The sequence below is a fragment of the Myotis myotis genome, unplaced genomic scaffold (assembly GCF_014108235.1).
Source record: "Myotis myotis isolate mMyoMyo1 unplaced genomic scaffold, mMyoMyo1.p scaffold_m19_p_3, whole genome shotgun sequence".
Lineage (NCBI taxonomy): Eukaryota > Metazoa > Chordata > Mammalia > Chiroptera > Vespertilionidae > Myotis > Myotis myotis.
The window spans coordinates 212202210-212215987 of NW_023416335.1; the positions used below are offsets into that span (position 1 = coordinate 212202210).

General features: G+C 46.1%; 1 protein-coding gene and 1 long non-coding RNA gene across 3 annotated transcripts in view; one reads left to right on the forward strand and one right to left on the reverse strand.

The window, feature by feature from the left end:
• Positions 1-5310: 5310 nt before the first annotated feature.
• Positions 5311-10781, reverse strand: LOC118650136. 2 transcript variants are annotated; one of them, XR_004965881.1, is made up of 4 exons: positions 10552-10781; positions 8906-9229; positions 7316-7352; positions 5311-7221 (listed from the first exon to the last, which is right to left on the reverse strand). It is a non-coding gene; the product is annotated as an uncharacterized LOC118650136 (long non-coding RNA). The 2 variants fall into 2 exon arrangements; XR_004965880.1 differs by lacking the exon at positions 10552-10781 and having other exon boundaries at positions 8906-9287.
• ATXN10 (ataxin 10) overlaps positions 10075-13778 on the forward strand; it is a 127322-nt gene continuing 123618 nt past the window's right edge. Inside the window, exon 1 of the mRNA XM_036298058.1 lies at positions 10075-10369. Within this exon, the coding sequence (XP_036153951.1) occupies positions 10254-10369 (116 nt within the window). The 5' untranslated portion in view covers positions 10075-10253. The remainder of the gene's footprint in view (positions 10370-13778) is intronic.

A 13778-nucleotide genomic window follows, 5' to 3' on the forward strand; every position in this document is an offset into this window, starting at 1 on the left:
AGGGAGAGTCCGTATGAGGTTAGAAAAGGGGATGAGACGATGGAAGCGGAGAGCAGAGGGAGGGCAGTGTGCGAAGGACTCACCCTTCAGCCCTGGGGCCTGGCTTTGAGGCTGGAGAAAAGGAACATGGTGGCCTCTAGAACGAGAACAGGCCAGGAACCGGGTTCTCCCCTGGAGTCTCCGGAAGGAACACAGGCCTGCCTGTCAGCACCTCGTTTTAGCCCAGTGACATCCATTTCAGTCATCAGAACAGTGAGCCACTGAGTCACCTCAAGCCACGAAGTTTGTGAAGATGTAAGGGACTCGATTTCTAAGACACTAAGTCTGTGTTGTTTCAAGCCGCGGAGTTTGTGATGATGTGTTACAGCGGCGCCGGCGCAAACTACTCCACACCAAGCACTCCCACCTGTGCCCCAAGCTGGCATTTGCCCTTCTCCATCTGACCATGAGCGACTCCCGTCCATCCGTATGGCCAGAGGCAGTGAGAGCTTCGGGACATGTGCCCGTGCGACAGCGGTGGGTGTCATGACTTTGGGCCGCTTGCTGGTGTCACTTACGGCCGCCCCTGGCCTTGCGGGTTCTCAATCCCAGTCCTGCTACTCCTGTCTTAGACAAGTTGCTGCAGCACCAGCAGAGGGTCTGGAAGAGTCCAGCTCATGGTGGGCAGCGCTGGCCACATGGTTACCTGACATCATGGTCAGGTGCTCCATATCTTGCAGGGACCCGTAGCATGCCAGGCAGGAGCCTTTTACTTCAATACTTTGACGAGTTTTTTTGTTTTTGTTTTAAAAATACGTTTTTTATTGATTTCAGAGAAAGGAAGGGAGAGGGATAGAGAACAGAAACATCAACGAGAGAGGAACATCATTGATCAGCTGCCCGCTGCATCCCTGCTACTGGGGATGGAGCCCGCACCCCGGGCATGTGCCTGGCCGGGAGTTGAACTGGTGGCCTCTTCGTTCCTGGGTCAATGCTCAACCACTGAGCCACACCAGCTGGGCACAGATCTACTTTCTGTCTTCATATTGTTTGCCTTTTCTAGAAAGTTCATATAAATGTAATAATACAGCATGCAGTCTTTTTTTGCCTGGTTTCTTAATGTGGATATACCACAGTTTGTCCATTCACCAGTTGATGGACAGGAACAACACGGTAAATACGTACTTAGTTCCTTCCAGATTGGGGCTACGTACATGTTACTTTGTATAGTTGCTTAGTGGTTTCTTATTGTTTTCCCCTTCACATTTTTGTTTTTTACATATCTTTATTGATTTCAGAGAGGAAGGGAAAGGGAGAGAAAGATAGAAACATCAATGATGAGAGAGAATCATTGGTTGGCTGCCTCCTGCACACCCCACACTGGGGATTTGAGCCCACAACCCAGGCATGTGTCCCTGATCAGAATCGAACCGGGGACCCTTCAGTAGGTAGGTCGACGCTTTATCCACTGAGCCACACCAGCTAGGGCTATTTTCCCCTTTGAATTACCTTGGTGCTTTTGTCAAAAACGAATTGACCATATAAGTGTGAGTTAATTTCTGATCCCTCTATTCTATTACATTTATCTCCACTGTCTTGATGACTGTAACTTTACAAGTCTTGAAATAAAATACTTAAGTCCTTCATCCATCTTACTCAGAACACTTTGAATAGCATTGGTCTAAACCACTGTTAGGCCAGCGGTAGTTACATTCAGAATGGCATTTGTAAGTTTCTCTTCCATAGTTTTCTGCCAAATGTTTATAATTAAGAGCTCAATGTCAGACAATGTCAATGCCAATGGAGAAATTCCAAGTTCAGGCAGAGAAGGTGGGAGGAGTGCTAATAATATCTGAATATTGTTTGGTACTGATTGACTTGACGAAGTTCACTTCATAAAAAGTAACTCTGGCCTTTGCAGATTGTTCTCAATGAATTTCTCTTCTTCTCTGCCAATAGATCTCTTTCTTTCCTTTTTGGGGGTGTTGTCAGTCTTTTTATTTTTACTTATTTTTTTCTTTATTGGTTAAGGTATTACATATGTGTCCTTATCCCCCTAGATTTCTTTTCTTTACTGATTTTCACCCTTCTGTGATCTTAGTTGCTGGGAAGTGTGAAGCAGAGGAAGTTTTCAGGCAAGAGATATACCTGGGCCTGTGCCCACAGATGTGGTCTTTTCTTCCTCCAATTTTTACACTTGTAGTAAAATATACATAATATAAAATTTTCTATCTTAATCATTTTTACGTATACAGTTCAGTGGTATTAAGTGCATTCACAATGTGCAACCATCACCACCATTCATCTCTATAATTCTTTTTATCTTGTAAAACTGAAACTCTATCCATTAAAAACTCTCCATTCCTTCCTCTCTCCCAGCCCCTGGCAACCACCATTCTACTTTCTAGCTCTATGAATGTGACTACTATAAGTACCTCATATAAGTGGAAGCATACATTGTTGGTTTTTGTGTGACTAGCTTATTTCACTTAGCTTAATGTCCTCAAGGTTCATCCATGTTGTAGTGTATGCCAATTTCCTTCCCTTTTAAGGTTGAATAATAAATAGTCACTGTGTGGATGAACCATGTTTTGCTTATCCAATTATCCATTGATGAACACTGAGTTGCTTCCACATTTTAGCTTTTATGAATAATGCCGCTCTGACTATGGGTGTACAAATATCCCTCTGAGAGCCTTCTTTCAAGTCTCTTGGATATATACCTAGAAATGGAATTGCTAGATCACGTGGTAATTCCCTCTTTAATTTTTTGAAGAACTGCCATACTGTTTTCCATTGTGGCTGTACCATTTTACTTCCCCACCCCCAACAGTGCACAAGCGTTCCAATTTCTCCACATCTTCATCAATGTTAGTTATTTTCTGGTGTCTTTTTTTTTTTAAATAGTAGCAATCCTACTGAGCATGAGGTGGTCTCTCCTGGTTTTATTTGCATTTCCATGCTGATTAGTGATATTGAATATCTCTTCATATGCTTGTTGGCCCCCTTTGTATATATTCTTAAGGGAAATGTCTAGTCAAATCCTTTGCTCACTTTTGATCAGATTATTTGTTCTCTTTTGCTTTTGTTGAGTTTTAGGAGTTCTTTGTTTTTCTGGATATTAATAACTTGTCAGATATATGATTGCAAACATTTCCTCCCATTCTCAGGGCTGCTTTTTTACTCTGTGGTTTCTTTTGATGTACAAAATTATAAATTTTTCATACAGTCCAATTTGCTTGTTTTTTCTTTTGCTGCCTATACAGAAGGGGCATTTTGAGAGACCTGGGAACATGAATGAGGATACCAGAGGAGGCAAAGTCCCCAGGTGGTTTCACGATGGTTGGGAGCAGAACCATGCCATAAATATTCCAATTCTTTATTTTTAAACCCATGACACATGGCTGCTTTATTATTGCTTTATACTTTGGATGGTCATTTAGAGGAAGCTGAATGTTCACTTTTCTTATTGCTTTTTTTTTTTTAATCCTCACCTGAGGATATTTTTCCATTTATTTTTAGAGAGAGTGGAAGAGAGAGGGAAAGACAGAGAGAAATATCAATGTAAGAGAAACACATTGATTGGTTGCCTTCTGTAGGAGCCCTGACTAAGGCCCAGGCTGGGGAGGAGCCTGCAACCGAGGTATTGAACCTGGGACCCTTCAATCTACAGGCCGATGCTCTATCCACTGAGCCAAACTAGCTAGAGTTTTCCTTTAGTATTTTTAAAAAGTTTTTCTTATTCAAAGGATTGCTTTAAATAACCTAGCCTGGCCCTAACTGGTTTGGCTCAGTGGATAGAGCGTCGGCCTGCGGACTGAAAGGTCCCAGGTTTGATTCTGGTCAAGGGCATGTACCTTGGTTGCGGGCACATCCCCAGTTGGGGGTGTGCAGGAGGCAGCTGATCGATGTTTCTCTCTCATCGATGTTTCTAACTCTCTATCCCTCTCCCTTCCTCTCTGTAAAAAAACATCAATAAAATATATTTAAAAAAATAAAAATAACTAAATAACCTAGCCTGTCATTACTAAAAGTGAAACATTTACCATTTTGTGAAACTTCTTGTATAAGGCAGAGATTGTATCTTTTGTGTTGGGTAGAATTCAGATATAAAACCAACTGCTTAGGCCATTTTTCTGGAATGTACTTTTATTTTTTGCTTGTCCACTATTCATCTACTTATTTAAGATTCAGCTTAAATATCTTCTTTAGTAGTCCCTTATTCACCTTCCAGTTTCCTAGCTCTTTGTACATCCTTTCTGGTATTATTACATTGTATCATCAGTATATGTTTATATTTCTGGATTCTCTAATAGACTGAGAGCTGATTGCTGGTTGAGGCATTATATTATTCATTTTTGTAATAGAGATTCTAATATAGTTCATGATAGATGCTTAAAAATATTGGCTAAATTGAAAAATGAAAATTACATTTAAAATGAATTAGTAACAATAATAGGAAATTCGGTTGCTAACTTTACAAATTATATAAAAATCATTGATCCCTACAATGAAACTATTACTAGAAAGATCAGAACTACTGCTTAAATACCAGCAGTCTATTGTTAGTTACTTACTACCACTTATACCTTGAGCCAAATTAAGTAGGTATTAGTACTGTTTCATTTTACAAATAAATGGCTTAAAGAGATGTTTGCTTGTCCATGATGAGGTGCTAAGAAAGGAGAGCAGGATTCATGCTCTTTACCAGAGATTGGCAAACCTTTTCTACAAACACCCAATTAGTTAATATTTTAGGTTTTCTGGGCCATACAATCTCTGCCACAATTATTCAACTCTCTGATAGTAGCATCAAATAAGCAATATGTAAATAAATGACTGTGATAGTTTCCAGTACAATTTATAAAAATAGATAGTGGCAAAGATTTGGCTCACCGGCTGCAGTTTGCTGATCTCTGCTCTTAACAATTACACTATTCTGTTATTTTTTCCTGTAGGCTCCAAAGTTTTCAGTTCAATACATTTTTTAATATATTTTATTGATTTTTTACAGAGAGGAAAGGTGAGGGACAGAGAGTTAGAAACATCGATGAGAAACATCGATCAGCTGCCTCCTGCACGCTCCCTACTGGGGATGTGCCCGCAACCAAGGTACATGCCCTTGACCAGAATTGAACCTGGGACCCTTCAGTCCGCAGGCTGACGCTCTATCCACTGAGCCAAACCAGTTAGGGCAGGGGTCCTCAAACTACGGCCCGCGGGCCACATGCAAATACAAATATTGTATTTGTTCCCGTTTTGTTTTTTTACTTCAAAATAAGATATGTGAAGTGTGCATAGGAATTTGTTCATAGTTTTTTTTTTAAACTATAGTCCGGCCCTCCAACGGTCTGAGGGACAGTGAACTGGTCCCTGTTTAAAAAGTTTGAGGACCCCTGAGTTAGGGCATCAATACATTTTTATTGCATAGATTCTAAGTGCAAGCCACTGAGCTTGGTCCTGGATAAAACGAGGAGGACAAAGTCCCTGACTTGAGGGACTTCAGATGCAGGAAGGCGGTACATAAACACGTTTATAGCCCAAAGCTGTCTTTGAAAGGTCAGAGCCAAGAGAGGTCTGACCAGAGCTTTTCCTGATTGACACAGGATGCTTTGGTGGCAAAGGTGGCAATGGCATGAGCTTTCTAGTGAGAGAATCATAGGCAGAGGTAATAAGGAGAAAGTGAGATAGAGGAGCCAGCACAAGCAAGAAGTTTTCTCACCATCATTCATCTTCCATTCTCTTTACCTGTGTCCTCGTTCTCTTTTCTGTACAGAAACCATACACATTTTGGTCCAAATCTTGCTTGCACCTCACCTTTCTCCCTTGCTTTCTATTTTTTCCTTTCCTTTTATTTATTTTTACTTCTTGACTACTGAGTCATTGTTGATCTAGGTCTTCTGCAGCAGGCTCAAGACAAACTCAGATCACAGATTTCATCTGAAGTTTAATTCAGGTACATCAAAATGATGGCATGTTTATCTAAGGTGATGATTTTCAACCTTTTTCATCTCATGGCACATAAACTAATTACTAAAATTCTGCAGCACACCAGAATATATATATTTTTGCCAGTCTGACAAAAATAGGTATAATTTTGATTCATTCACACCAGATGGCAATTGTTGTGTGGCTGTTGTAATTTTTAATTTGACAATCTAAGGGAAAAGAGGTCAGGGCCCCTCACCCAATAGTCACATATTGCATGCTTTAAAAACTCTTGTGGCATGCCGGTAGAAAATTGCTGATCTAAGGCAAACAATTAATTACATAAGATATGTAACATTAAAAAATGCCTTTTAGCCCAAGTGAACTTAGCTTAGTTCTGTCAATTCAGCCAAGGTTGAAAATCCTCCAGCTGATTCCAGGCAGTAAATAACACCCCACTGTTTGACCAATTTAATATCCTTCTGTTTCTCTTACTTGCCCATACTTCTGGCCTATCCTGATAATCTCTCTCTCTTTTAATCTTCCTTATACTTTTTGTCGTCCTCTCCTCCAGCTTTCCTCTTTCCTGTACTTTTTTGATTATTTCCTTTCTCCTTTCTGAAAATATCTTTTTTTCCCGTAGACTGTGTACCACCTTTATGACATGAGTTAAGAGAGAGAGGAGGGTTTGTTTGCCTTCTTGGGCCTTGACTTTCCTCAGCTAGAAGCCCAGCTTCTTGCCCTCCAGCACACAGCCACCTGCAGCACGGCTGTGAGGCATGTGTGCAAGACGCTTGCTCTGCTAGAACGGTTCCTCTAGAGCACTGCTGACTGTGGCGTTCTTTCCCCTTTCGTCATATTCCTTCTTCATTTTCTTCAAATGTTTTTTGCTTAAAGTCTCTTCATCCTTAGGAGTCAGTTTGGCCCCCGTCTTATGGCCCAGGGACAGTACATGGTGGGATTTGTACTGCTGTCCGTCTGGTGTGCTGTCAATGATCATGATGCAGTCATTTACTAGGGCCTTGGTGTGGACCAGGTCATTGTTGGATGCACTGTAGACAACATCGATAATTCTTGTTTTGCCTGTACAACTCTTGGAGCCCAGGAAAAGTTGCCCACATCTAGCTTCAAGACATGGTACTTTTTGCTGCCTCCTCGCGCTCCGACTGTGCGCATTCAGTGGGTGCCCATCTTAGTGTTGGCAGGAGGGTGGCCCAGCTCATATATTTGCTTCTTCTGATAGGGCTTTCTCTTGTCCCCAGCCTGTGGCACTTGTGCCAGTTGTCCTGAGAGATGCCCATGGCTCGGTGCCTACTGGGAAGAGAAAATGCAAAGTCACAGTCCTAAAATATATCTTTCAGAAATGTTCTTTGTTCATTAATTCAACTAACATTTATTGAACAATTACCTTATAGTAGGACCTTTTCTAGGTGCTGGAATACATTCTGGCAGTAAACAAAATAGATAAGTAACAATAAACGAATTAGAAATAAACTATGACATAGAAAGTGTTCAGTGCTATGGAGAAAAATTCCTGAGGATCAGGAATTTGGGTGGTGTGCTGCTGTTACAATTTTAAAGATTGGTAAGGGAACCTTGGTCAGCATGGCTCAGTGGTTAGAGCATTGGCCTGTGCACCAGAAGGTCTGTGGTTTGATTCCAGATCAAGGGCTGGTACCTGTGTTGCAGGTCCAATCCCCACCCCTATCGGTGTGTGTGTGTGTGTGTGTGTGTGTGTGTGTGTGTGACAACCAATTGATGTGTCTCTCTCCCATCAGTGTTTCTCTCGCCCTCCACCTGTTCCCTCCTCTCCACACTCTCTAAAAATCAATGGAAAAAATATCCTCACTCTTTGGGTAAGGATTAAAAAAAAAGATTGATAAGGGAAACTCATTAGATCCTTTGAGCAGATAAGTTGAAGTAAGGAAGTAAAACCTGCAAGTATTTGACTTGCATTTTTTTTTTTTTTTTTAAATATATTTTATTGATTTTTTACAGAGAGGAAGGGAGAGGGATAGAGAGTTAGAAACATCGATGAGAGAGAAACATCGATCAGCTGCCTCCTGCACACTCCCTACTGGGGATGTGCCCGCAACCCAGGTACATGCCCTTGACCGGAATCGAACCTGGGACCTTTCAGTCCGCAGGCCGACGCTCTATCCACTGAGCCAAACCGGTTTCGGCTTGACTTGCATTTTTAAAGGATCTAGAATATCGGGAGGCAATAGAAGCAAAGAAACCAATCAGGATTATATTTCAATGATCTAGGCTAAACATTAGGGCAGCGGTTCTCAACCTGTGGGTCGCGACCCCTTTGGGGGTCGAACAACCCTTTCCCAGGGATCGCCTAAGACCATCAGAAAACACATATATAATTACATATTGTTTTTGTGATTAATTACTATGCTTTAATTATGTTCAATTTGTAACCATGAAAATACATCCTGCATATCAGATATTTACATTACGATACATAACAGTAGCAAAATTAGTTATGAAGTAGCAACGAAAATAATTTTATGGTTGGGGGTCACCACAACATGAGCTGTATTAAAGGGTCGCGGCATTAGGAAGGTTGAGAACCACTGCATTAGGGGGAATGCTTTCTAAGGATTGTTAAGCATTTTGAATTGTCTTGAGCACTGCTAGGAGATCTAATGCTTGGCACATAGAAATATTTGTGGAACGAAATGATTATGTAGTCAGTTAAATGGTAAGGCTGAATTACAATACCAAGTAACTTGCTTGTGCACGATTCATTTCTCCTGCATACTCTGGTGGTGCTTATTATTGTGTCTACATTTATTTAGGAAAGAACATAAAAAACACATTATATACACACTCCTACTCTTCAAATTAAATTGTAGAGGGCACGTATCTATGTATTTTAAGTGGTTCCACAGCCATTTGTACAGTCCTCTATAGCCCTTAACTGTACTCGGTCATGTTTGCCTGTCTCCCAAGAGTCTGAGTTCCTTCAGGGTTGGGATCATCTCACCTGGCATAGTGCTTGGCAACAATGCCTGTTGAAAGGATACCTGATATGATCAAGGGCATGGAAATGAAATAAGTGAGTTACCAACACCCTCCAGAGAATCTTGTCTGATTCCTGTAAAATATATTCATTTCCCTTAGGAAACAAAGCACAACAATTCATAGTCTATGGCTTGTATTTTAAGCCCTGGATGAGCTGGAACAATGTTTTCTCGCCCTGTGTGAAGTGCCTGGTAAACAGCTGGGGAAGGAGAACTGAACTTTCGGGGCCTGAGACTTCAAGCTGGTGACAGACTGCTCCCAGTGCTCGGAGTCTGGGCACTGATCCCTTCAACAAAGAAAATGGCCTTCAGGCCCTTAGAGGTCCCAGCATCCTCCCCGGACTCCCATTTCCCCCTCAGGTGAACCTGTCCTCTAACCTCTCCCCCTCAGGTGAACCTGTCCCCCTCCCCCGCAGGTGAACATGTCCCCTCCCCCTCCCCCTCAGGTGAACCTGTCCCCGAACCCCTCCCCCTCAGGTGAACCTGTCCCCTCCCCCTCCCCCTCAGGTGAACCTGTCCCCTCCCCCTCCCCCTCAGGTGAACCTGTGCTGTACCCCCTCCCCCTCAGGTGAACCTGTGCTGTACCCCCTCCCCCTCAGGTGAACCTGTGCTGTACCCCCTCCCCCTCAGGTGAACCTGTGCTGTACCCCCTCCCCCTCAGGTGAACCTGTGCTGTACCCCCTCCCCCTCAGGTGAACCTGTCCTGTACCCCCTCCCCCTCAGGTGAACCTGTCCTGTACCCCCTCCCCCTCAGGTGAACCTTGAACCCAGGCTCCTCCCCTCAGACCTGGACACTCCAGGCCTCGCTTCCCCAAGCCTCACGCAGAGCTCTGCCCGCGCCCCCTCCCCTCGGGCGGCACTTCCGCCTGCGCCCCCTCCCCTCGGGCGGCACTTCCGCCCGCCCCCTCCCCTCGGGCCGCACTTCCGCCTGCGCCCCCTCCCCTCGGGCGGCACTTCCGTCCGGGCCCAAGACCCTCGGGCCGCACTTCCGCCCGCCCCCTCCCCTCGGGCCGCACTTCCGCCCGCCCCCTCCCCTCGGGCGGCACTTCCGCCCGCGCCCCCTCCCCTCGGGCGGCACTTCCGTCCGGGCCCAAGACCCTCGGGCCGCACTTCCGCCCGCCCCCTCCCCTCGCACACAGCCCTCCCGCCGGCCGATCCGGCGTCGCCGTGCCGCGCGCTCTCGCTTCAGGCGGGGCCGCAGGGCGCGAGGCGGCGGCGCGGCCTGAGGTGCGGGCGCCCCTCCCCGCCGGCTTCCCGGCCGCCGCTCCTCCCCGGCCGCCGCTCGTCCTCGTCCGCCTCGGCAGCGGCAAGATGGCGGCGCCCAGGCCGCCGCCCGCCGGGCTGTCTGGCATCATGGTGCCCGCGCCCATCCCGGACCTGGAGGCCCTCCGCGCGCTGACGGCGCTTTTCAAGGAGCAGCGGAACCGGTACGCGGCGCGGGCGTCCGGGCGGCCGGCTGCGGGGGGCGCGGCCTGGCGGGGGCGGGCAGCGGGGGCCGGCCCTTCCCCGGAGGCTGCGGAGGCCCCTGCGCCCGGCCCGGGCCCCAGGCCGCCTCCTCCCGCTCTGTCCCGGGGGCGCCTGGGGGTCGGGGCTGCCAGCTGCCCTCCACCTGCCGGTCCGGTGCGCTGAGGGGGACCTTACGACCCCCGAGCCCTTCGCCACCTTCGGCCGTTTCGGGGATTGAGCCGATGGCGCTCCTGCAACGTGCAGGCCGCGGGTCTCGGTGGCTGGGAGCAGGTGACAGGACCACACCGGGCGCATGGCACGTGGGGGTCGCGCGGTCAGGCACTAGGCGGCGGCTGGGCTGGCACCCCCGGTGCTGACTGCCCGCCGGGCCTCGCCGTCCCCGGGCGGGGCGGGGCGGGGCGGGGCGGGCGGCCGTGGAGAGCACCGGCCGGAGAGGTGCTGCCGGGCACCATAGCCAGGGCAGCAGGTGCCCCGGAGCCCGACAGCCCCGCATGGGCTTCCTGGCCTTGTAAGCTGCGCATTATTGACCAGTTCTAGAAGCCTTGGATTCCTTGTCTAAAAATGGGTGTATGATACACAACTTCGTTTCTGGATCGTTCAGAGGAATGAAGGCAATAGCACGCGAAAGTATCAAGTGTGTGATGCCCTCAGTCAATGCGTGTTTGAGTTTATTCGAATCTCGGCCTCAGTTGTCATCTGTTTAATGGGAATAATGTACAGTACTTGATACATACTAGGTGTACCGGTTAATAATGGCGGGTTTTGTAATCAAAGAAAACACGATCATTTCAAGAGACACATCAAAAGTGCTTTCTTCAAAGTAATATCCATCGCTAGCTACACATCTCCCCCATCTTTCAGGGAATTTGTGGAGACCGTCCCAATAGAACTTTTCTTGTTTTGAGGAAAAACCATTCAGAGACCCAATTTTCCACTTCTTCGTATGGTTGGAAGTGCTGCTCAGAAAGTGCGTGCGCCCTCGATCGGAACAAGTGGTCATCTGAAGGAGCAAGGTCTGGTGAATACGGCGGTGGGTTAATACTTCGCAGGCAAGATCTTTTAATATGTCTTAAATGGTCTTGAAGTGTGTGATGGTGCGTTATCATGAAGCGAAATTATTTTGCCATTGCTTCTGGCCCATTCTGGTCGTTTCGCCATCAAAGTGTGGTTCAAATTGATTATTTGTTGTCGGTAGCGATCAGTATTAACAGTTTCACCTGGTTTTAGAAGCTCATAATACACCACACTGTCCTGATCCCACCAAACGCAGAGCATTGTCTTCTTTCCGAAGCGATTTGGCCTTGCAGTCGATGTTGATGGTTGACCTGGACCAACCCATGGTTTTGTGCGTTTGGGATTCTCAAAATAAATCCACTTTTCATCGCCAGTCACAATTCGATGCAAAAAAGACTTTTTTCGTGCCGTTGAAGCAACATTTTACTGATGACTTTTTGGTTTTCCACTTGTCTTTCATTCAGTTGATGTGGAGCCCATTTTCCTTCCTTTAAAATCTTTCTCATTGCTTGTAAGCGATCGGGAATTGTTTGCTGAGCAACATTTAATCTTTCTGCAAGCTGTTTTTGAGTTTGACACGCATCTTCATCCACTAATGCTTGTAATTGTTGGTCTTCAAACTTTTTCGGTTGACCTGGACGTTCTTTGTCTTTCACATCGAAATCATCACTTTTAAAGCGTTTAAACCAGCGTTCACAAGTATTTTGAGATGGAGCATGTTTGCTATAAGCTTCCCGAAGTATACGATAACTTTCAGCAGCACTTTTCTTCAAAATAAAGTAATGAATTAAAACTTCCTGCAAATGCTCTTTTTTTGGCATGAAATTCGACATTTTTAAGCGTAAAAATATCTATGATGTTAACACCTTCAGGAAATTTGACATATGTTTTGAAGCTTGTTGTCAATACAACAAAATAGCATACATATCCGATCGCATATATGTCACCATAGGTGTAACTCCATCTAGTGAAAAAATCCGCATTATTAACCGGTACACCTAGAAGTACTAAGTAAATGTTAGCTGGTATTGTCGCTTCATATATTTGTGTCCCCAAATACCAGGTTTTGTGAAAAGTCCTGTTCTGGGAAGCCAGCAGACAGTCATGCAGTCCCGGGGGGTGCATACAGAGGGTAGAGAGAACATACAAGAAAGGCACACTAGGGTTGGGTGGGTCCAGATGATCCCTGGAGGTCCTCTTGTCTTTAAACTGGACCCCTTCATTGGAGCACTTCTGCCTCAGATCACAATGGCGTGTCTGTTGAGAGAGGGCTGAATGCTTTTTGGGAGGTGATGTTAACTGATATGGTACTGATGGGAGATGTGTTGACTGAGTTAAGGCTTCAGCAGATCTAAACCAGGATGGGCCTGTGACTAGTTCCCAACCATTTTGAGCACCCCCTATGAAACAGGCTCTTTGCTAGGGGCTGAGGGTACAAAGGTGAATGTGATGTGACCCCCTTTTTCCAAGCATATTAGGGAAGTTGCTGTGTAAGCAAACTGTAATGGGAGGATCTAGACAAGAAGAGGTGGTGGCCCAGGGGACCATATGGGTCTGTTTGTTGGATACATGGATGAGCCAGGAAAGGTTTTAGATGACATTGGCTGCGTGGCTTACAGATGAGAGGGCTGACTAGGAAGAACAGCATATGCAGAGGGACCATAGGCTGATTTTGCAGGCATTCCGAAAGGGTAAATGAAATAACAGGAGACATTCAAACATCAGACCCCTTTCTGTAACCTGAGGAGAAAAATCCAAGACCCTCAGTCAACTTACAAGGCCTTTTTCTGTTCTCTTGCGGGGGAGTTAATGGGAACTAGGGCAGGGCCTCTCCAGGGAGTGGCATGAGAAGGTCTGCATATGACAAAGAGCTCTCTGGCTGCCCCTGTGGGGACTAAATTAGAGAGGGGGGGGCTGGAGGCAGGGGACTTGGAAGGAGCTGATGCAGAAGCCCCGGTGAAAGGAAAGTGCCGCATTAGGACATTGTCCATGGGGAGGGACAGGATAAACGTTGAAAAGTATTTACAAGTTGTTTGGACAGGTCTTGGGGACCAAATGGATTATTAGGGGAGAATGAGGAAACAGATGCTGCCCACATTTGGCTGGAGTTTTTCTGGAACCTGTCCTGTTCCAGGCAGGATTTGGAGACCAGGAAAGGTGAACTGATGTTCAGGTCCTGGGGCGGGGAGGCCATTGCTGGTGAGGCAGAGACCTGATGAGAGTTTGTGAGGACGGGCTTCTGGTCCTGGTTCTGCCTCTGCTTCTCTGTGTGTCTTTGGACAGATCACTAGTTGCCCCTCAGAGGGGTCTCATGGTTTAGACCAGAGCCCAGCTGCTCTGAGAGGATCCCTCCAC